The 24,570-nt window shown below is 36.0% G+C and overlaps 1 protein-coding gene across 1 annotated transcript in view; it reads right to left on the reverse strand.

Moving 5' to 3' along the window:
* Nucleotides 1-24,570, reverse strand: part of Shcbp1 (SHC binding and spindle associated 1) — a 34,554-nt gene that overhangs the window by 4,078 nt on the left and 5,906 nt on the right. Inside the window, exons 2-10 of the mRNA XM_021219675.2 lie at nt 20,070-20,237; nt 19,806-19,921; nt 16,418-16,626; nt 12,106-12,198; nt 7,341-7,574; nt 7,081-7,249; nt 6,491-6,611; nt 3,725-3,856; nt 2,121-2,239 (exon numbers count right to left, since the gene is read on the reverse strand). Of these exons, the coding sequence (XP_021075334.1) occupies nt 2,121-2,239; nt 3,725-3,856; nt 6,491-6,611; nt 7,081-7,249; nt 7,341-7,574; nt 12,106-12,198; nt 16,418-16,626; nt 19,806-19,921; nt 20,070-20,237 (1,361 nt within the window). The remainder of the gene's footprint in view (nt 1-2,120; nt 2,240-3,724; nt 3,857-6,490; nt 6,612-7,080; nt 7,250-7,340; nt 7,575-12,105; nt 12,199-16,417; nt 16,627-19,805; nt 19,922-20,069; nt 20,238-24,570) is intronic.

The following is a 24,570-nucleotide window of genomic DNA, read 5'->3' on the forward strand; positions in this document are numbered from 1 at the left end:
TTCTTTCTTTCTTTCTTTCTTTCTTTCTTTCTTTCTTTCTTTCTTTCTTTCTTTCTTTCCTTCCTTCCTTCCTTCCTTCCTTCCTTCCTTCCTTCCTTATTTATTTATATTGGGGATGTCTGTGACTGTACAAACGTGAGTGTATATATGCCATGGTATGTCTGTGGAAGTCAGAAATCAATTTGTAGGAGTTGGTTCTCTCCTGTAGTGATATGCACAATAAAGCCTTTATGTCTGGCTTTAAATGAAATATATAGTAAAGCCTTTGTGTCTGCCCTTAAATGAAATGTTTCAGCAAAGCCTTTGCTATATACTTAGGTTAATCGGTAGAGGGTGACAAATGGTTTTGAGACTATTTTAACCTTGAAGAGATGCCATCTCTCTGGAAGGTCTGTACTTGGCACTACATGGGAGCTTGCACCCACATAAACCCTAGTCCTAGAACATTCTTGGCAAACTTGGGTGTTCTTACTTTTGATTATGGACAGCCATGATAAAAAGGAATCAAGATTTGCTCTCTTGGGCAGCAAGGACAAAATAACTTTGGTAAGTAGACCCTTTCCCAGTCCCAATTAATTTTGTGTAATGATTGGATAAAAGTAACTGGAGTGAACTAAGTCATGGTCAGTCTTCCAGGAAAGCTGGACCACTCTGCTTCTTCTGCAAATCATCTTGGTGAGTTTCTCTCTCTACTGTGGCACCTACAACCAACATTAATCAATGCTCCTCTTCCATAATTTTGGTTCCCATGGACCAAACTCAGGTTTTCAGGTTTAGCAGTAAACATCTAACCCAGTGTCATTTTGCTGGCCTTCATTAGGCAGTTCTAATCCATATTGCCACCAAGCAATATTGGGGCACCAAGAAATACTATAAAATCACTTCCAAAAAATTCAGTCACGGGGCTGAAGAAATTGTTTGTTTACTAAAATGCCTACAATACAAGCATGAAATATTTGGATTCCAAACACAATAGAGTGAACGTTTAACCCCAGTCTTAGGAGGAGAGAAACAGGAGGATCACTGTATCTCACTGATCAGCCAGACTAACTGAGCTCCACATCCAGTGAAACTCTACTTCAAAAAAATACTGTAAAAGTGATTGAGGAAGATACTCAATGTCAACTACTATCTTAAATATGCATGTGTACTTCAGCATACATATACACATACAAACACACACATTACACTTCACAGAGATACATACTAGCACATACATAAAATTACACATACACTCACTTATAAAGACATACATATATAAGGAGTAAAGAGTGCCACACTTAATAATTACACATTTTCATTCTAGACAAATCAACCTTTTTGATCATATTAATAAATTATTTAACAATTTTGTTGAAAGATATAGTTATTCAAAATGACCATTGACTCAATCATTAGTTGGACACAAGTATTTAAACATACAAGCTTAAGACGGCTCATGCCCTAAACCACATATGTATATAAGTAGCAGTACATGGATATAGAGGGTTTAAAAAAGGAAACATAAGAAGTTGGGAGGGAAAAGTAGTAGAGAGGTAGGGGAAGAATTGGAGAGGGAAAAGGAGGTGGATATATATATTCATGTGTGAAATTCTTAAGCATGTACAGTAATAGCTTCAATTGTTAGAAACTTATTTACAAAGTTATGAGCTTATAAAAAGATTTTTAAAATTATATGTTATATATGTACGTTTGTGTGTAGGAATGTGAGAATTTGACTACAGGTGCCCAGAGTTCACAAAAAGGATGTCAGGACCTCTGGAGCTAAAGTCACAAGTAGATGTTAGTATGGGTACTGGGAACTGAATCTGGGTCTTCTCAAAGTGCAGTATATGCTCTTAACCACTGAACAACTTCTTCAGTTTCACAAAGTATAATCTTAAGAGTCTATACTTTTTAAGGCTTACCATTGAGAACATTAGATAATCAATTTTATTCTCAGTGCCCTGTTTATAAAATGCTATAGTGGTCGTATATTTTAATGACTACTTACATTTTAGATGACTAGGAGATATTAAGTGTCTGATTTTTGTTAAAGAAATACTAGATTACATCTTGGTATCATATTTGATTGATTTCAAACTTAAACACCATACTTCTTTCCAAAGATAAAGCAATACCTTGGCACCATATACATCTGAGTTTTTCATGAAAAGTTCTGCTGATGTGCGCACTGTGATTCCTGTGGTTTCACATTGTAATACACAGTTTTCCAGTGTGGTCTTGCCATGGTGAATGACTGTAACAAAAATATTCAACTATTTTAAGTAATATATCAATATCAGAAACAGTTTAAAGCTAGCATTAGACGTTGTGATAACTCTTTATAAAAATGTCTCTTAACCCAAAAAAGACAAGTTTTTTTTTTTTTTTTTTTGAAGACAAGGTTTCTCTGTNTAGCCCTGGCTGTCNTGNAACTCACTCTGTAGACCAGGCTGACTTCGAACTCAGAAATCCGCCTGCCTCTGCCCCCTGAGTGCTGGGATTACGCCCAGCATAAGACTTAACTTTTGATGCACTTTGCAGCCAAGTTAATAATATATGTTGAGATCAGTTAAGATTGGGCATTAAACCTATTCTGTTGTGTATTTAGCTGCTTACTTTTAATTTGGTGCGTTGGTCACTGGTCTATTGCTGTGAAGAGATATCATGACCAAGACAACTCTTATAAGGGAAAGCATTTAAAATGTATGTGTGAGATTAACAATTTTAGAGGGTAAGTTCATTATCATCACAGTGGGGAACATGGTGGTGGATAGGGAGACATGGTGCTGAAAAAGTACCAGAGATTTTTACATCATGATCAGCAGCCAGCAGGTAGAGAATGAGACTCAGCCTGGTGTGGAATTTTGAAATCTATAAGCCCACCTCTGAAACCACACCTTCTTCAACAAGACCACACCCACTAATCTTTCCCAATAGTTCACCAACTCGGAACCAAACACCCAAATATATGGGCCAATTTGGGGCCATTCTCATTTAAACCACCACATCGGCCTTTAAGAGAACAGTGTAACCAACTTGTTTTGAACTTACCATGCAATGAGCTTTTACAACTTAAGTGAATGCATAGCTTTAACCGTAAGTTATATACTACTTCATGTCTCTCACCATATAATGTATATGTTTATGTGTGTGATGTGGTAATAATTTGCTGAAAGCAGCCAACTGGCTGACAGCAATCTTAAAAACAAAATTCACCATAAAATTTGAAAGCAACATGTGGGTAAAAACATGTCATACTATGGGCAGTAATAAAAACATAAAACTTAAATTCTATGATCTCTTGGGAATTCCAAATATAAACAATTAGGCCAAACCTTTTCCTAGAGCGGACAGGCTTCCTGCTAAGATGAGTAAACTCAAACTCTACATGTCATTGTTTGCATATTAATGATAAAGATTTGCTTTTTCAGTACCTACTCTCAATAATCAAGCACATATGGTCCTCATGTTATTAAGAAAAAAAACAGTAAGTAAAAGATTAATGATTTTTTTATTCAATAAAGATTTAATATAAAGGTTAAAATGATTTTTACATAAGGGAAAACTAGAAAGTTTATTAAAGTTAAAATGAAAGTTAATATGGCTAATATTTTCAAAACTGAATGGAAAAGTAGAAAATTTGTACAAACTGTGATGGTATAGATCAAAATTAGACAATAGGATATTTTTCAGAGGTATCATTTAAATGTTGTTACACATGTTACACCCAGATACTTACTTAAGATTCCTTCTACTGAATCATGCTGAATAAATTTTATGCCTGAAATTTTAACATCCATACCCGTGCAATCCATAAAAGTATCTCCTTTGCCCCTCTTTTCTATGACAATATCATCTGGTAGACCATATCCTAAGGAAGAGAGTAAAATCACTTAGGAAGAATGAAGAGAAACATCTACATACAAACATAGTAAGATAATCTAAATGTCTAACAACTGATGAATGAACAACGAGAATGAAGCACATATGCATAATGGAGTTCTATACAACCATAAGAAAGGAAGATAGTAAATTTGCAGGAAAATGGATAGAATAGAGAGTATTACACTGAGTAAAGTAGCCTAGGCTCACAAAGGGAAACCCAAAATTTTTTTCTTGAATACATAACTTCAAATTTTAATTTATTTTTTAAATTTGAATTTAATTCTTTATAGAGGCAAGAAAGATTCCATGGTCAGAGGGAAGGAGGAGGTAGTTAAATATAAGGACATGAAAGTGGGGGACTAGGCATGAAAGGGTTTGGACAGGGATATAGGGATACTGGGAAGATAGGGAATGAGGAAAGAAAACTGAGGAAGCATAAAAAAGCTATATGGAAACGTATTACTTTGATGATGATGATGATAAAAAATAATTATAGGAATTTAAATAAGAAAAAAAGAAGCTTCTAAATAAGAGTCCAATACCAGAGACGGTATACTATCTTATGACTTGTAGGACAGAAAAGTTTCGGAAGTCAGTAAAAGAACATAGGCTATTGTCAATGCTCTTAGAACTTGAGAGTAAAATACTTTTGGTGTAGGACACAAAGAAAGAGATAGGAACTGTGCAGAAAATGCCCTCTATGCTGGCTAAGGTTCACAATACCAGAAGGTACTATCCAGGCTGCTAAGAAAGAATCTTATCAACAGTCTCACCTAATTGTAGATTACACATGTGATAAAACACACCTGCCAGACAGGATATGCTCATTAATACAATGGTAGCATGATGACTTTGGGAATAACAAATTGCTTTGTAAATGGATATGAAGGCTACTCCTGTACCTGGTACTCTAAACCTGGTTGAAATTTTATGGCTGAGGAGCTCATGGTCCCAAGGGAAGAGCATACTACCTCTGTCTACAAAACAAACATGTTGTGCAACTGCCTTCTAAACATGTTTTTAGCCTTTGCAGAGGGAGACATACCTTGTCAAAGTGCTGAGTGACTGCTAAGTGACATCTATATCAACCTCTGCAGAATAACCACTATCTAAAGCTGAGGAGATACCATAAAAGTCAGGGCACAACAAAATTTAACAATTGACATTGTGAAGAAATGCTACCATCCAGATATACCAGGGCCATTGCAGCCATGCACAAACAGAATTTATAGATGCCTATATAAGACTAAGCCTTTCAGTTTTTCATCATGGATAGATAAGGTTTCCACGAGACTTTAATCCTTCCTGAGGAGCTGATGACTGCTAATGAATGCTGGAGAGGATAGGGGTAAGTTTCATTAGGGTTTTATATAGGAAAAAGTGGTTCAAATAAAAGAAGGAAAATGATAGAAGGTAATGAGTGAGGATGAATAAAATTATAACACATAGTATTTGTGAAACTGTCAAGAAAAAAAGTAAGTAAGTACCTCTTTTAATTTTTAAAAGAGTACTAATGAAGCCAAAGCAACATTGAGTTTAAAGAAAAAAGCATCACCATTTACCAAAAACAGTATGGTGTTGGTTTGTGTACATGTACACACACACACACATGTAGGGCATGTAGATCAATGGAACATAAGATCCAGATATAAACCCATGCCACTACAATCACTTTATTTTTGACAAAGATTCCAAAAATAGTCTCTTTAACAAAGTGTTTTTGGAGCAGAAGTGAATAGAGAGTATTCAAAGAAGTAGTACAAATGGCCAATAAATATCTTTAGTCTTTAACATTCTTAGAGATTAGGAAAAGGCAAATTAAAACTACCATGAGATTTCATTTTGCCATAGTCAAATGGCCATCCTTAAGAAAATAAATGATACCAAATGCTGGTGAAAGATGTGGAGAATTCTTATGCACAGGGTTTAGGGTGTAGAAGATTTTCTCAATATGCTAAAAATAGAACTAACATGACCCTGCTATACCACTCCTGGACATACACCCAAAGAGCTCTCCAAACCTACTAAAGCGATACTTGCTCATTTGTATTTATTTCTGTTCCAGTTATAATTGAAAAAAAAAAAAAAGAATCAGAATAGATATGCATCAACTAATGATGGATAACAAAAATTGTTGTACATACACACACTACACATATTATGGTACATATATACAATTCAATTATAAAAGAGATGAAATTATAAAGTTCACAGGTAAGTGGAAGTAAAAATATTAAGTGAGGTAATCCAGATTGAAAAAGACAAACACCTCATTTTCTTTCTTATATGTGTTCTAATTTTTATGTATTTGCATTTATGTGAGAGGAGATGTATGCATTTGTCATGAAACTAGAAAAGGACCAATGAGAGGAAGAAAAAGCTTTAAGGGAGAAAGGTGTGAGAAATAATACAACACATGTGATATGAAAGTAGAAGGAAAATTGGGGATCAAAGGTTTGACACTTATAGGGAATAAGGAGATAGTGACAGGCACATGTTGTAGAGAGGATAAACCAAAACTAAAAATGAAATCAGATGGGCTGATTCAGTTTTGGCGCTAATTACAACTTACTGTTTACTTGCTACATATGAAAGTTTGGTTATGATCTTCCATACTCACCTTCCAACTCAATGGAGTCAGCTATGGAGCAGGTGCCATGAACTACATAATGGCCAGGACAAATAATGACAGTGTCACCATCATAGCAGGCATTTATACCAGACAACAGATCACTATGGAACTAGAAAACAATAGCATATTGTAAAAAATATATTCCCCAAAGCCACTTAGGTAGTACTTCAAGTGCCTTTATGCATCACATGACAATTAATTGAAGCCAGGCAGTGGTGGCACATGATGGGATTCAGCACTTGGGAGGCAGAGGCAGGTGGGTTTCTGAGTTCGAGGCTAACCTGGTCTACAGAGTGAGTTCAAGGACAGCCAGGGCTACCCAGAGAAACCCTGTCTCAAAAAGCAAACAAACAAAAAATTGAAACTTTTTGTCTTTTTTATAGAGCTCTTAGTCCAGTTGTGTGCTTGTCATTGAAGTGACAGGCAGCTAACAACGTGTGTTATCATTGAAGAACAGTGCTCTTACAACTTGGATCTCACAGAAAACCAGCTCCATTAAGTTCTTATAATTATTTGGAGAACTGGTAAAAGTTTGGAGTGAATCAAAAATAGTCATTTGGAGCAATAACTTCTTTTACCTTAATTTCCGTTTCTTCTTTGCAAGACTCCTCCCAAAACCTGTCCCTGAGTAGAGATCGAAGTAGACCTGTCTTCATTGTGGAGGAAACCACATGGATGACCTTCTGGCCATTTTGACGAGTACCCTTTCCTTGGATATTAGAGTTCTTCTGATAACCAAAAACATATCTTTCAAAAAACAAGAAAACCCATCAGTTCTCACTAAGATAGCTAGAAAGATGACATGCTAAATAATTAAGAACGACAAAAATACACATACCTCAACAAAGGATTCTCAATAAGCTTTAGCTTTTGTTTCAACTGTTCAATTTCTGAATACAAATTTAACCCTTCCACCATGGAGATATTTTCCTGCTCAGAATCAGAATTACAATTTGACAAACTGCTTCTCAGATTTAAAAATTTTCTATAACTTTCTTCACATTGAGACAACATATTGTGGTAGTCAACAATAAGTCCTGAGGGAACTCGATCTTCAAGTATATCATAATACCTGAAAGTTTAAAAGCAAATTGAAATCCATTACCTTTTCTAGTATATTTTCCTAACATTCTTGGGTAAGCTTTTTATTCCCTTTCCCTGGGCTTTACCTCACCCCTCCCCACCAGCTGCAAATTCATAATCCTAATTCTAGAGCTGTGCTCATGAACCATCTTCATTTGATAACCTCCTTTCTGGTACTAGCTACAGACTTGTAGTTTAGGAGCCATCTTTCCCTAGTCCAATTAAACAGCTCATCTACCTGCTACATCTGGACTTGCTCTAGAGGCATATCTCCAGGCCTGGCCTAATCTAAAGAAGGCCAGATTCACACATCAGACACACACCCAAAGAAAGAAGTCCACTTGCCCAGGTCAAACTGTAAAAACAAACACATGAAAGGTCAAAATAGCATGTCTCCCATCAAACTACTGGTCCTACAGAAGTGCTCTCTAATGAGATGAACTAAGAATTTAGACAAATATTCATAAATTTCATAAAAAAATTAAAGGCACAAATATTTGATTGATCTCCAAGAGGATAACAACAAATACTTGAGTAACATACAAGAAAATATATTTAAATATACAGCTTAATGAAGATAATTTGAGATCTGAAAACAATTCAATAAAGAGAAACATTTAAGAGAATATAAGTCAAAGTGAAAGTGGAATGAAAAAACTCAGTATTCCAATTAGAGAACTTAGAGAAAAGCCTTACAATTATATGAATCAAGCAGAAGACTGGATAGCAAGACTCTCAGATACAGAGCAGGTCTAGAAAAAAAAAATAAGCTAAGAAATGATTATTATTTTTAATCAAAGAGTTAAAAAAAACTCAGAAATGTGGGATACCATCAAAATTTGAAATTATAGGCAAAGAAGAAGGAGAAGAATCTGAAGGCATGGTCCAGATCTTCAACATCACTGAAGAAAAAATTTCCAAACTAAGAAAGAACACAATCATATAGGTAGGAAGCACAAAGAACTCCAACTACTCAAAACCAGAAAATTAAACACTCTACAACATATCATAGTCAAAACACTATACAGGACAAAGAAAAATATAGTAAGCTAGAAGAGAGGAGACATAAATGACATATAAAAGAAAGTACTCCAGGACAACATTTGACTTCTCAATGGAAGTCCTGAAGGAAGAGGCAAAAGAAGTACACTCTTAAGTTCTAAAAGACCACAACTGTCAACTCAGATTGTACCCAGAAAAAAACTTTCTGCCGTAGTTGAATGATTAAAACAAAACAAAACAAAAACTCCATGATTCAAAATGGCATAAAAGAATTCATATACCACAATAAAAAAACTTTAATACAGAAACTTAAAACAATCTCATTATCCTATCTAAACATTTAAATATAAAATTGAATCAAATAAAACTCTGGTAAATGTATAAACTCATAGATGCTAAACAACTCATTACTGAATGGCAAACTGGTCAAAGAAATAAAAATATCCCTGAAACTAAATAAGAACAAAAGAACAACACCATAAAACCTCTGAGACACATTAGAAGCAGTTCTAGGAGAGAACTTTATAGCCCCAAGGACCTACATTAGAAAATCAGAAAGAGTACAAATAAATGACTTGATGATACAAGTCTTAATGATCATTTGCTTAATTATTAATAATTATGAAATAATAAATGATAATTACTTAATAATTCAATAATGTAGAAAAATAGCAAAAATTAAAGTAGCAATTAATAAGATAGAGAAAAAAATACAAAGTATTAATGTATCAAGAGTTAGTTCTTTGAGAAGATAAACAGACCTCCATCCCAACTCAACAAAGAAAAGAGTTAGGTTAAAAAAAAATGTAAAAAGTATTTAGATATAGCGAATGGGTAAATTAATGGGTAAAAGGTGACAAAAAAAAGAAAATAAATATAAAACGTAAGTACACTATTACTGTCATCATATATACTTTTTATTGGTTATTTTATTTATTGGTTTATTTATTTATTTTATTGGTTATTTTTTACATTTCAAAGTTTCCCCTCCACAAACCCCCATCCCCCTGCCTCTATGAGGGTGCTCCCCTACCCACCCACCCACCCACCCACTCCTGCCTCATGGCCCTAGCATCCCACTACTCTGGGGAACAGCCTCCACAGGACCAAGGGCCTCCCCACCCATTGATGCCAGATTAGGCAATCTTCTGCTACATATACAGCTGGAGCCATGGGTCCCTCCATGTGTACTCTTTAGTTGGTAGTTTACTCCCTGGGAACTCTGGGGGGTCTGGTAAGTTGATATTGTTCTTCCTATGGTGTTGCAATACCCTTCAGCTCCTTCATTCCTTCCCCTAATTATTCCATTGGGGTGCCTGTGCTCAGTCTAATGGTTGGTTGCCAGCACCTGCATCCACAAATTTTAACCCAGAATTGTTCCTGATTAAGGAAATGTAGGGGCAAAGAGTGGAGCAGAGACTGAAGGAAATGCCATCCAGAGACTGCCCACCTGGAGATCCATCCCATCTGCAGACACCAAACCCAGATACCATTGCTAATGCCAAGAAGCACTTGCTGACAGGAGCCTGGTATAGCTGTTCCCTGAGAGGCTCTCCCAGTGCCTAACCAATAGATATATATTTTAAATAACTGTTTTATTTCTCACTTAAAAATATACTAAGTAGCCCTAGACCAGAGGTTTTAACCATAACTTAATATACTCATCTGTGGAGCACCTAAAAATGTAAATTCCCTGGCTCCTAATCAGAACAATTAAGTTGGTTTATAGAACACAATGTATTTTCTAAGTTTCTCTACAGAAACTAATATATATTAAATGTTAAGAACTATTGTCTTAGCTATTTTGGAGAAGAGTTTTGTTGTTTTAAATCATTAATGCTCTGATTAAGATGGGAGAAGAAAACCATATCAAATTTTAGTGACTGAATAGGGCATCAGATACCATTACAGATGGTTATGAGGCACCATGTGATTGCTGGGGATTGAACTCAGGAACTCTGGAAGAGTAGTCAGTGTTCCTAGTCACTGAGCCATCTCTCTAGCAACTCAATAATATTTTAAAGAAAACAAATTTCTTGGCTTTTCAAATATTAGAAGACACTAGAAAAGAATGGACTTGCCTTTCTTTAGTTAACCTATATGCATCTAAAGATAATCTGCAAATCCACTTTTCAAACACAAAAACTGACTGACACATAAGATCAACCAAGCTATGAAGACCAGGCTCTTCTGTAACCATGTTAATTGGCTTTTTAAAAAATTATATGGATACTCCATAGTTTGGAAATAATTCATATTTCAGATTCCTACATTTTGGTAAAGTGAATTTTGAATTAAAAAGGGAAATACATAAAATATAAAATAAAGACTATGGTTTGATTCCATTTAAATGTTGCCTGTTGACAGCACTCTCGTATCAGCACAGGGAGCTTTTCCCATCTGTCAACATTTCTATCATTCCATTTTTTCAATGAAGTGTCATATTTTCTTCTCCATAGCCCCCCCCCCCCAAAAAAAAAAACTTCCCTTAGGTTGTCCCATTAGCCAGTATACAATGCTATATTAATTAATCCTTGTTATCACATGCAAGACTGTCAAATTAGTACACAATTTTTTTCCAGGTAAAGATCGAATGTGCAAAATACATATGATATTCACCACTTAAACTTCACATTTATAAAAATCAATCATTGCTGTTTAAGAGGAACCAGAATAAACAGAAAATATTCAGTCTCTTACCAATATTCAAGAATCTTAATGTGCTATCTCAGTTGAATATTATTCAGTGAACCAAACATGCTGGAATAAGGGTCTCAAATAGCTAAGTGTCAAGGAGGAGGGCATGGAGTGAAAAATACAGAAGACATATTGTTGGAACCAAGGGGTCTTGTATAAGCTAATGACTTATTCCAAGAAAGTTTGTTAAAAAGCAGAGCATCTCATATACTGTTTGTAAGGAGGTAATGGCCAAGGTCAGCAGAGATAATGCTGGCATAGAAAACATAGGATTCCTCAGATACAACTGCCTTGCTACTGATAACCATATCCCTTTAGAGGGGAAAGCCAAGTTCCCAGGACCTAAACCCATAACTCTTTTGACTCTGGTCCCATTCATACTCTGGATTTTGCCACATCTGCCACTGGACAAGGACACTGAACTAGAGTTACCTGCCTGCCCCCCTTTTCATTGGGGGATGCTGAGGAAGCCTTGGATTGATCTAGCTCCTAACAATTCAAATTTACAAGCTTTTAATCTAGATAGTCTTAAAACTCATTTAAATTTAGTTTATAAATATAGTATGGCATGGGGCACCTCTATTATCAGAATACTTGAAAAACTAGAGAAGACAATCACAAGTTCAAACTCAGGTTGGGCTATAGAAAGAGTCTATCTCAAAACAAAACAGAAACACACACACACACACAATGCAGGTATCTGTTTTATCTCACAAGGTTTATTTAGTAACTTGTCACAAATGCACTATTTGTACACCAATCTACTTCTGGCCTATGAATCTCCTGAATGTGTGTCTATCACATCAGTAATAAATACTTACAATCTTAATCGAGGTTCAACACATCTGACAAAATAATCATACTCATCCTCCTCTTCTTCATCCCAACTCCTCCAGATGTTTTTGTAGAAAAATCTGAAAAGAAGCTTAATATCAATAAAATTCAACCACTGGCTCAAAAGGGTAGATGTTGTGGTTTAAATATGTCCATCATAATAGGCTTATGTGGGTGAACACTTGGTCCACAGCAGGTGGCAATGTTTGGAAAGATGTTTAGGAGATAAGGTCTTACAGAAAGAAATACTGAGTACTCGGTTTTAACTCGGCTGTACCTGCTGTTATTTCTCTGCATCCATACTGCCTGTACAACGTTTGGGGATGGCATCATACTACCTTCGTTACTATGATGGTATATACAGTCCCTGGGACAGTAAGCTAAAAGAAATTCTATTTTCAGAAGTTGCTTTTGTTTGGGTATTTTGTCTTAACAATGGGATATAAAACTTTAGTTTTATTTCATAACAGTTTTTTTTGTGTTAGCAGCTAGAATTTCCCACCTACTAACACATCAAGTACACATTATAAGACATATCAATGTTGGGCATTTGCTACAGTTGATACTCATGAGTCATACAAAGTAAAACCTTCAAATAAGTTAGTTTCTCTACAATATTGTAATACTGCTATTAGGGTGATCTGCTTTTGTTTTGTTTTGTTTTGTTTTTTTAACTGGGGGGGGGGCTAGTGTTCTGTAGACTAAGCTGGCTTTGAACTCCTAATCCTCCTGCCTCAGGAGTACTGGGATTATAGGTGTGGGTCACTAGTCCTAGCAAGATTTTCATTGGATCACAACTATTATTAACCATGAATAACTTAACAGATGGCAGTGCCATTTATTTAGGTAGTAAAGAAAGAAATTAGGATTTAAATAAAAGTTGTGCTTTAAATGTATTTCAGATGAGATGCTGATTTGAGTTATAAATGAGTCATGTCCAGTGAATAGATCAATATAGCCTTTTCCCCCTTCCAGAGACAAGGGATAAAAAATAGAGATATGAGCCGGGCGTGGTGGTGCACGCCATTAATCCCAGCACTCGGGAGGCAGAGGCAGGCAGACTTCTAAGTTCAAGGCCAGTCTGGTCTACAAAGTGAGTTCTAGGATAGTCAGAGCTATACAGAGAAACCCAGTCTCGAAAAACAAAACAAAACAAACAAACAGACAACCCCCCCCCCAAAAAAAAAACCCAAAAAATAGAGAGATAAATCTGGGACTTACTGATAAAATTTATTGCTTTTCATTAAAGCAGTAAGAGAGATGATGCAGGAACTTAATATAAAACATTAGCTCCCAACCACAGCTACACATATCTCCTGGTATATACTTTTAAAAATTATATTTCCTAGCTGGATAGTGGTGTATACCTTTAATCTCAATACTTTGGAGACAAAGTAAGTAGATCTCCATGAGTTGAGGCTAGCCTGGTCTACATACCAAGTCCTAGGTCCCAAAGTTACATAGTGAGTACATCTTAAACAAATAACAACAAAAAATTAATCTAAATCAATAAATCAGGATCTCAGAGGGGAAGACAACATCCATAATTTCCTTAAAACTACCTAGATGTTTTAACATATTTTTGAAAGATTTCAAAAATATATAGCAGAAGAAAACATAGATAATATTAATAGCAGCTTCAAAAAAAGTCAGTTCACAGGTAATCTTTTCCTGTCTCTATCCAACTCACATATTCCTCTTCTCTCCCATATCTTGATATTAGATTATTTCAAAATAAATCTCAGGCAAATTAGCAATTCATTTTTAGAATGTATCTTTAAAACACTTCTGCTTCAGAGTTCTTACATGAAAACTTCCAATTTTATACTTCTTCAAATTTCTTGTAGCATGTTGGTTAAATGCCTCTCACTTTTTCCGCCTGGTAAATATATTTAAGTTTCATACCTAGCTCAAATTATTACCCATACCAATACAGTACCTGATACTTATGTATCATTCACTATACATCTCCTTGAGAGTTTGTTTTTTCAAAGCAGAAACCTCGAATAAGCCTTAGCTCCCCATACGAGTTATATATCAGCCTGTTTAGATGTTCAAGTCCCAGTTAATCTACTCAAATTCTGACCTGCCCTATCAATGACCCCACTCTAGTACAAGCATTTATGTTTGGGTCCACTGCCCACACCTTTTAACTGAACTCCCTATCCTATCTCCTTCCTTTTGTTTAACAAAAAGAAGCTTAAGTGAACTTTTAAAAACACAAAGCTGATCATATTTTCCAAACAATGAAAACTTTGCAATGCCTTTCCAATGTTCTATTATAGAACTGATTAATTGGCTGACAAAGCTATGCATCTTGACTTACAAAAATGTCAGATCCAGCACCCCTGGACTATGTTATGATTGTCCAGGCCTTTCAGTATCTTAATATCACAGACATTCTGGACCCATCCTCCTTGCCCAGGTAACCTTCCAGACTCAAGTTTATATGTTACTTCCCTAAGAAACAACCATAACAATGTCAATATATTAATTCTAATTTAGCACTCATTGCCATTTCCAATCATGTATGTTAGTCTGGGTGATAATCACTTTTTTTTTTGGTTTTGTTTTATTTTGTTTTGATATTGAGTACTCGGTGTAGAAATAAAAATATCTAATTAATAAGGTAAATCTGAGCATAGTGAGTCTGGGTGTTAGGGAGGACTGAAAAAAACCAGCTTAAGCCACTAAAGGTATAGAAATTAGAAATACCAAACAATATTACTGAAAGCACCTAATCTTCCAATTCCTGAAGTATACATCTAATTTTATTATTTTTAGTATCTTTTCAAATATGTTTCTTTGAAATTTTATTTGTGAAAGACAAACTTGTTTAGACAAAGCTTAATCATAAAGAATGAGTATATCAGTGCCTATTATATCAACACAGAAGAGTTGTATTTATATTCTATACTTTAAAGAGGCAAAGGACAAAATACTAGCATGTACATAGATTAAATAGATTTTGAAAACAAAATGTTGGGGCTGGAGAGATGGCTTGGTAGTTAAGAGCACTGACTGCTCTTCCAGAAGTNCTGAGTTCAATTCCCAGAAACCACATGGTGGCTCACATCCATCTGTAATGGTATCTGATGACCTCTTCTGGTGTATCTGAAGACAGCAACAGTGTACTCACAGACATAAAACAAACAAACAAACAAACAATAAAACAAATCTTAAAATAACACCCCCCCAAAAAAACCCAAAATGCCTTTATTATTAAGTAATAATACAATTTTCTTTTTTTATTCAGCAAATCAGATTAAGATTTTAGAGTCCAATTAAAGGTAGTCATATATATCCGTTTTAAGCAAAACTTCTTATACACACACACACACACACACACACACACAGATACACAGAAATATACTATAACATGAACTATGATAAAAATTTATCTGAAGTGATTTTAAAAGCATACCAAGAGATGGTTCATCAGTTAAGAACACTAACTGATTTTGCAGAGGACCCATGTTTCAGTTCCCAGCACTAACATCACGATTCTATAACTCTAGTTCCAGGAGATCTAAATGCCTCCATATTTACCAGGTGTACATTTATATATGTGGTGTACATTTATAAATGTAGGCAAAATGCAAATTCACATAAAATCTTTTTAAAAAATAAAGTATTTTTAGTAATCCAGATATTACACACATTATTTCATTTAAAGGGACACCACCACCTACAAAAAAAAAAAAAAAAAAAAAAAAAAGATACAGGAACACATCCTCTAAGAACCTTCAAAGTAGCATGAGAAAATAGTCTTTCTGGTTAGACATATTCTTGAAAATGATATATACTATTCCAACTAGTAGTATACAACTTTTTTTTATTTTCTTACTTTTCAACTTTTTTTCTGTCCTATTACATTCAAAATGTACCAATCATAAGCCTTAGCATCCATGACTTTTAAGTCAGTTTCTAAATCAATAAGAATCAAATTAAGATTTATCTTTTGTAAACATTTGAAGAATTTTAATGATAAACAAGAATTTCATGTACTACTTTTTTCAACTTTTTTCTGGGTTTGAAGTGATAATAGGATAAAAATTTAAGACATCAAGATTTTTGTTTTTTATTTTTAAAAGATTTCCTATGGCATGGATATGTGGCTCAGTGGTAAAGACATTTTCTAGTGTGTATGAGGTCCTAGGTTCAAGCCTCAAGACAGGATTTAAAAGAAAAAAAAAAAAAAGGAAAGAAAAGAGAAGAAAATAAAGGAAAAGAAAAGGATTTCTTCAATTAAATTGCAGTTTTGGCTACAAGGTTACTTCTATCAATGTTCCTTTCTACCTGACATGCTCAATTGCAAGTGCCATCTGGTGAAATTCACGTGAGTCATCTGATACCACCCACAACTCCTGCAGAGGCAGATGAAACTCCTTCAGGTCCAAAAGCTCCTTCACATTGGCCAAGGTAAAAGTGCTCAATTTAGATTCATAGATACATGGCTCTGCAAGCCTTACTACTGCCTTCAATGATGAAAAGTCCACATTTGTAACCTGAAATTCAAAATGTGACTCATTTTAATACTCAGAAATCAAAGTGGAAACACACAGTATAAAATACTATTTATAACCTACTTTTTAAAAGTATGTAATGTGTCAGCGTGCCTTCTAAGGACAAACAAAACAAAAATGGCTTTTATCCTCAGAATATAAATCAAGGAGAAAAATAAACAAGAGGACTTATGGGTAAGATTTCAGAAAGAAAACTGCCTTGGTGAGACAGTGAAAGAAAACACTTAGAATTTTTAAAATGACAGTATTTTTTAAAAAAAGGAGGATCAGCACTAGAAATTAAAACGGCAGTAAGAGAAAAACTGAAGTGTACTGAGAAAAAGATAGGCAACTCAGGTTCCCTAGCAGTGGGAGGGAAAACAGGAGTCTCCTTCAAAAGGTAAGCCAGATGATGCTGGTAAAGAGAATGAGAGTCTGACTTTCAGAACAAGACCACAGTTTTTACAAACTTCAAAACCAGTTTTGAGTTTCGGTAAAGCAGTGATTCTCCAGAATTTTACTGTTACTCGATATGACTGGGAGGGCACAACCCCGGCAAAATGTTACTTATTTAGAACTGAGCTAAAACTGGGGCCTCATTATGAGGAACAATTATAATAAAGAAAGTCAGAATTTAACCTGCCACAACTCCAGATGATAGACAGACAGCTCTGAATCCCAGCTATAGAGAGCAGAATGGCCCAGTGTTGAAAAGCAGAAAAGTGCCAGCAGCAGGGAGTTCTATTCAAATAGTGAAGTGCATAGAGTAAAGCAGTTCCATCCTCAGCTGACAAAAGCAGAAGTAATCAACTGAAAGTAACCCTAGAGCTCCACTGCCCTAAGCCTAAACTCAACAGGGCTATCAACCTCTAGTTACCTGTCATTTACTGCTGTGAGTTCCAAAATGTTTCAATAGTCTACTTTACTTGTATCTCTCCAGCAATCTGAAAAGACTTCTAATGTACAAACAAGATAGACCTATATAAGAGTTCAGTGCTCCAGTTGTTTCTTACATTCTTAAAACATTTGAGAGATAACTCCCAAGTAGAACATTAGTTACCTCATGGGTATAAACTGGAAAACATCAAGAGACTGACAAAAATCTGCACAGTCCACAGGTAACACAAAGAAAAACTACTAAAGAGAAGACATATCTGGTGGACTCCAGACACTGTAAAATATAGGTTCAACACCAGCATAAGCCAAAGGAAAGATAAAGGTACACAAGCCCAGTAACCATCTACCTCTCCCATCCTATGCATATGACATTTTCCAGTTTTCGAGGACTTAGAAAGAAGCTGTTCCAACATTATTTATTATATTATTATTATTATTCCCATTATATTTTGCTGTCCCTCAGCCTTTTGTCTTTAATACAATATCAGATGTATTTTTATTTCATTTATTTTTAAAAATGGTGTACTGGCTAGTTTTGTGTCAACTTGACACAGGCTGGAGGTATCACAGAGAAAGGAGCTTTAGTTGGGGAAGTGCCTCCATGAGATCCAGCTGTGGGGCATTTTCTCAATTAGTGATCAAGTGGGAAAGGTCCCTTGTGGGTGGGACCATCTCTGGGCTGGTAGTCTTGGGTTCTATAAGAGAGCAGGCTGAACAAGCCAGGGGAAGCAAGCCAGTAAGGAACATCCCTCCATGGCCTTTGAATCAGCACCTGCTTCATGACTTGCTTGAGTTCCAGTCCTGACTTCCTTAGTGATGAACAGCAATTCGGAAGTGTAAGCTGAATAAACTCTTTCCTCCCCAGCTTGCTTCTGGGTCATGATGCTTTGTGCAGGAATAGAAACCTTGACTAAGACAAATGTTTAAAGTTTTTAAAATAATTTATTACTTCACTTTCTATCTTCACCTAATTTGTGAACTTTTTTCATTAAAGGGTAATCATTTTCCCCTTCTTTTGTCTCTCTTCCCTACTTTGAATTCTGTCCTATAGTTTTAGAAATATTTAGTGCTTTTGTTTAAATAATATTTTAATTTCTACTCCTCTCCATATATTTAGGTAATTATGAACTTTTTCATTCCCGAGGGTTTCCCCCCTCCTTTTTGTGTTCAATCACTTGCTCCTTTCTCTCACTCAACTGTCATCTTCTTTTCATTTATTTGACCTTGCTTCTCTTCTATTTCTTTCTTTTCCCAGCCCCTTTCTTTCACCTCATTAATGCATTAGAGACACATTTATCCTAAATAATTTTTAACTTTATAACACATTCTACATGAATTTTCCCACTGTCTGGCTTATGGTCATCAGTGATACATTAGCGGGCTTTAATCAATTTTAAGTGTATTTCTATATCTTCTACACTTTAGTGTTGAGCTATCAGAACTGTGTTCTCCTCACTGAATGGTACTGGGAATTAAAACCCGATGAAAGGATTAAATTTAATTGGGAATTAAAACCAGGAAGATGTCCATGTACAATCTCCAAGTAAAACCAGAAAAGTTATCTAAATCTACAAATGTGTAACTTTCATCACAAAATACACAAGCAATAGGAAAAAGTAAAGTAACAGGAGGCCTCCAAAATAATACAAATTTTCAACTGCTGAATTCAGATACAGAAATAGGTAAAATACCAAATGAAGTTATTAAAAATTCTGTTATACATTTGTGGTCAAGAATCTAGAAAGAGTTTGGCAAGGCTCAGCAGATAAAAGTGCTTCCTGCCAAACCTGAGTTCCTGGGGTCAGTCCCCTGAATCTAGAACGTGGAAGAAGAGAACTGACTTCTATAAGTTGTCCTCTGATTTCTACATAAATATTCAGGTGCGTGCACACAGGCACACACACACACACAATTAATATACATAAAAATATATAAAATTTTAAAAAGAAATATGAACCGGAGGGAAATATCTTAATGGAGGCATAAAATAGAAAGGGTAAAGGAATACATGTGATAAGCAGAAATCAAAACTAACTGGAGGGCGTTTCTGGGGAGGACAACAAATGAGAACAAAGTATGTCACACATGTATGAGGATGCCATGTATTATTAAAACTAGAATGCTTAACCCTTAAAAATTAGTTTAAAATTTCACTATTAAAAATGATTAATGAGTCCAAGGAGGATTAAAAAGAAACAGATTAATTCAATCCATGACCTAGGAAACAAAGTCAGAAACACAGAAGACAGCTTGGCAAAATATATTTTTAAGAGAATTCAACTTACCTCAACCAACACCTTAAACACATTAGTGTGCCAGACTGCCCACCATCCAAATGGTTCAAGGACCTTTTCCAAGAAGCTGACTGTGAATTCCTTTACCTCAGAGGCCTTACAGTCAGCTACAAATTAAATAAGAATTGGAAATGTTTAGATGAGAAGTTAATAAATCCATCTGAATCCACTTTCTCAGAACTGACAATCTGTGGACAAACTACTTGCAAAAAAAAAAAAAAAAAAAAAAAAACTTTAAGAAAAAAAATTACTCACCTAAAATGTAATCTTGATAGGCTCTGAATCGTTCATAAAACAGAAGTTCATTTGTTTGGATAATTTGTGGAAAAGGAATTTTCCTTTCTGGCATGAGAGTTTCTACAGTAGCACCTGGATTAGCATGATAGCCTTGATCACTGCATGGATCTGCATCCTGGAATAAACCTAAAACAATAGAACACAAAGACTCAACTATCTAGTGTAGAAGTAATGGGCTATACCACTTTGGCTCCTAGCAGGTCGCACTCATGCACCTGCCCAGGAGCTATCTGGATTCATAAATGGAAGACGAACAGACAGACAGAGACAGAGACAGAGACAGACACACACACGCCAGTTAATTTTAAAATGCCTTGACTAATTCAAAGGCTGGGCAGTTCTAATTCTTCCTACAGCTAGCACACATTTCCCTCCTGTAACCTGACTTAATACCTTTTTATTTTTTTAAAGATTTATTTATTTATTTTCCATATATGAGTACACTGTAGCTGTATAGGTGGTTGTGAGCTTTCATGTGGTTGTTGGGAATTGAATTTCAGGACCTCTGCTAGCTCTGGTCGGCCCAACTCCCTGTTAGCTCCAGTCCAAAGATTTATTTATTATTATACAGAAATACACTGTAGCTGACTTCAGACACAGAAGAGGGAGTCAGATATGGGTGGTTTTGAGCCACCATGTGGTTGCTGGGATTTGAACTCAGGACCTTCAGAAGAGCAGTAAGTGCTCTTACCTGCTGAGCCATCTCACCAGGCCTGGCTTAACACCTTCTAAGTCTATATTTTATCTTTGTTGCCCTGGCTCCTTCTGGCCAGCTCCCTAGACTTTGCTGCCCAAGACATTACTGGGCAGCTCTTTTGGGGGCCCACATTCCTTCTGAACCTACATTTTGTTTGGATTTTCCTTCTGCAGCTCTAAATCTGATCCATCTCCCTCTGAATTATGGCAATTCCTCCCTTCCTTTCTCCCAGTTCCTAGTCTTCGCCCCTCTCTCTCCATCCAGCCATTGGCCATTGGTTCTTTATTGATTAATCAAAAACTAATCGGGGACAAGGACAAGTAGACTGCCGATTAATTCAAAGCATTAGAAATAATCCCCAACATCTAGTTATCAGATAGTGTTCCTAATTGCAAATCTATTTAGATAATCCAAACAAAATACAAGTAAGGATTTAAGGATGAAAGCCCTACTTAACTTCTTATGAGCAGTAATATTGGTAGTTTTTAAAGCTTAAGAAAACCCTCAAAATCTAAATTATACTTCATTTTGGGAATTTTCAGATATTTTTGATAATTCTGGAAGCAACACTAGTTCTTTTTCAAAGCTAATAGTTATGATTTTAAAGGATTTTGCTTTTAATTATTTGCATGTGTTTAGCCCTGTGTGGGTATTAATAGGAGTGCCAAAGGCCAGAAGTATTGGAACTCCCTGAGCCTACTAAGCTGTCCAACATGAATGCTGGAATTTGAATGTGAGTGATCCACTACAAAAGCAGTACTATTAACTACTGAGCCTCTCTCCAGATCCCAGGATTTTTTTTCACTATAATTAACAGGGTTAGACCAAGTAAGTATATTGTAGCTAATTTTTTCTCTAAAACAATTCCATCAATATATATTTTAAAAAGGAACTACAAGGGGCTGGGGAGATGGCTCAGCAGTTAAAAACATATTCTGTGGTTTCCATCTTCGTGCAGAGCTGATCCTGTGCCACAGCACTCCATACCCAAATACCACCAGGAGACAGCTGGTCTCCCAGAAGTGCTGACAAGCCTGTGAGCACAGGTGAGTCCACCACTTCTGCTTAGAGGGACCGCCCGGAACCCTCAGGACACAGGAACTGAGGAGCAGCTAAATGGAGAGAAACTTGAAGCAATCCCACTAACATCAGGGACTAGACAAGGCTGCCCACTCTCTCCCTATCTCTTCAATATAGTACTTGAAGTCCTAGCCAGAGCAATTAGACAACAAAAGGAGGTCAAAGGGATACAAATTGGAAAGGAAGAAGTCAAAATATCACTATTTGCAGATGATATGATAGTATACTAAGTGACTCCAAAAATTCAAACAGAGAACTCCTACAGCTGATTAAACAACTTCAGCAAAATGGCTGGACATAAAACTAATTCAAACAAATCAGTAGCTTTCCTATACTCAAAGGATCAATGGGCTGAGAAAGAAATTAGGGAAACTACATCCTTCAAGAGAGTCACAAATAATATAAAATATGTTGGTGTGACTCTAACCAAACAAGTGAAAGATCTGTATGAAAAGAACATCAAATCGCTGAAGAAAGAAATAAAAGAAAACCTCAGAAGATTGAAAGATCTCCCATGCTAACAGATTGGCAGGATTAATAGAGTAAAAATGGCCATCTTGCTGAAGCAATCTACAGATTCTATGCAATCTCCATCAAAATTCCAACTCAATTCTTCATAGAGTTAGAAAGTTGCATCAATTTGCAAATTCATTTGGAGTAACAAAAAACCCAGGGTAGGGAAAACTATTCTTAACAATAAAAGAACTGAGGGAATCACCATTCCTGACCTCAAGCTGTACTACAGAACAATTGTGATAAAAACTGCATGGTTCTGGTACAGTAAAAGGCAGGCAGATCAGTGGAATAGAATTGAAGACCCAGAAATGAACCCACACACCTATGGCCACTTGATCTTGACAAAGCAAGACAAAGGAGCTAAAACCAACCAGTGGAAAAAAGACAGCATTTTCAACAAATGGTGCTAGTTCAACTGNCAATCAACATGTAGAAGAATGCAAATTGATCCATTCTTATCTCCCTGTACAAAGCTCAAGTCCAAATAGATCAAGGACCTCCACATAAAACCAGATACATTAAATCTTATAGAAGTGAAAGTGGGGAAAAGTCTCAAACAAGGGCACAGGGGAAAAGTTCCTGAACAGAACACCAATGGCTTATGCTATAAGATCAACAATCGACAAATGGGACCTCATAAAATTGCAAAGCTTCTGCAAGGCAAAGGACACTGTCAATAGGACAAAATGGCAACCAACAGATTGGAAAAAGATCTTTACCAATATCTCCTCATCCTCAGCAGCATCTGCTGTCACCTGAGATTTTGATGTTAGCCATTCTGACTGGTGTGAAGTGGAATCTCAGAGTTTTGATTTGCATTTCCCTGATTACTAAGGATGTTGAGCATTTCTTTAGGTGCTTCTCAGCCATTCAGTATTCCTCACTGAGAATTCTGTGTTTAGCTCTGTGCCCCATATTTGAATAGGGTATATTGGTTCTCTGGAGTCTAACTTCTTGAGTTCTTTGTATATTCTGGATGTTAGCCCTCTTTTGGATGCTGAGGATGAGGAGAATGAGAAAAACTTCTCCATTGCTGGTGGGATTACAAGCTCATACAACCACTCCGGAAATCAGTCTGGTGATTCCTCAGAAAACTGAACATAGTATTATTACCTGAGGACACAGCTATACCACTCCTGGGCATATACCCAGAAGATGCTCCAACATGTAATAAGGACACATGCTCCACTGTTTTCATAGCAGCTATATTTATAATAGTTAGAAGCTGGAAACAACCCAGATGTCTCTCAATAGACGAATGGATACAGAAAATGTGGTAAATTTACACAATGGAATATTTCTTTTTTCTTTTAGAGATTTATTTTTTTTTTAATGGAGCTGTACAGATGGTTGTGAGCCTTCGTGTGGTTGTTGGGAATTGAATTTAGGACCTCTGCTTGCTCTGGTCAACCCTGATCACTCTAGTGGGCACTGCTTGTTCTGGCCCAAAGGTTTATTTATTATTATAAATAAGTAGACTGTAGCTGTCTTCAGACAAACCAGAAGAGGGCACCAGATTTCATTATGGGTGGTTTTGAGCCACCATGTGGTTGCTGGAATTTGAACTCAGGACCTTTGGAAGAACAGTCAGTGCTCTTACCAGCTGAGCCATCTCGCCAGCCCACTACTCAACTATTAAAAACAATGACTTCATAAAATTCACAGGCAAATGGATAGAACTTGAAAATATCATCCTGAGTCAGTCACAAAAGAACACACATGGTATGCACTCACTGATAAGTGGGTATTAGCCCAAAAGTTAGGATGTAGAGCAAGGAAAACACTCTTTCATTGCTGATAGGAGTGAAAACTTGTACAATCACTCTGGAAGTATGTTTGGTGATTTCTCAAGACCCAGCTATACCACTCCTGGGCATTACTCAAAAGATGTTCCATCATATCACAAGGACAATTGCTCAACTATAGCAGCAGCTTTATAGCCAGTAATTGGAAACAAGAAAGATGCCCTTCAACTGAAAAATGAATAAAGAAAATGTGGTTCATTTACACAAATGGATTACTAATCAGCTATTAAAAAGGACATCATAAAATTTGCATGCAAATAGACGGAAGTAACCCATACCCAAACAGACATGCAACAGGTATGTATTCACTTATAAGTGGATATTAGCCATATAGTACACATAACCATGGTACAATCCATAG

The sequence above is a fragment of the Mus pahari genome, chromosome 19, assembly GCF_900095145.1.
Source record: "Mus pahari chromosome 19, PAHARI_EIJ_v1.1, whole genome shotgun sequence".
Lineage (NCBI taxonomy): Eukaryota > Metazoa > Chordata > Mammalia > Rodentia > Muridae > Mus > Mus pahari.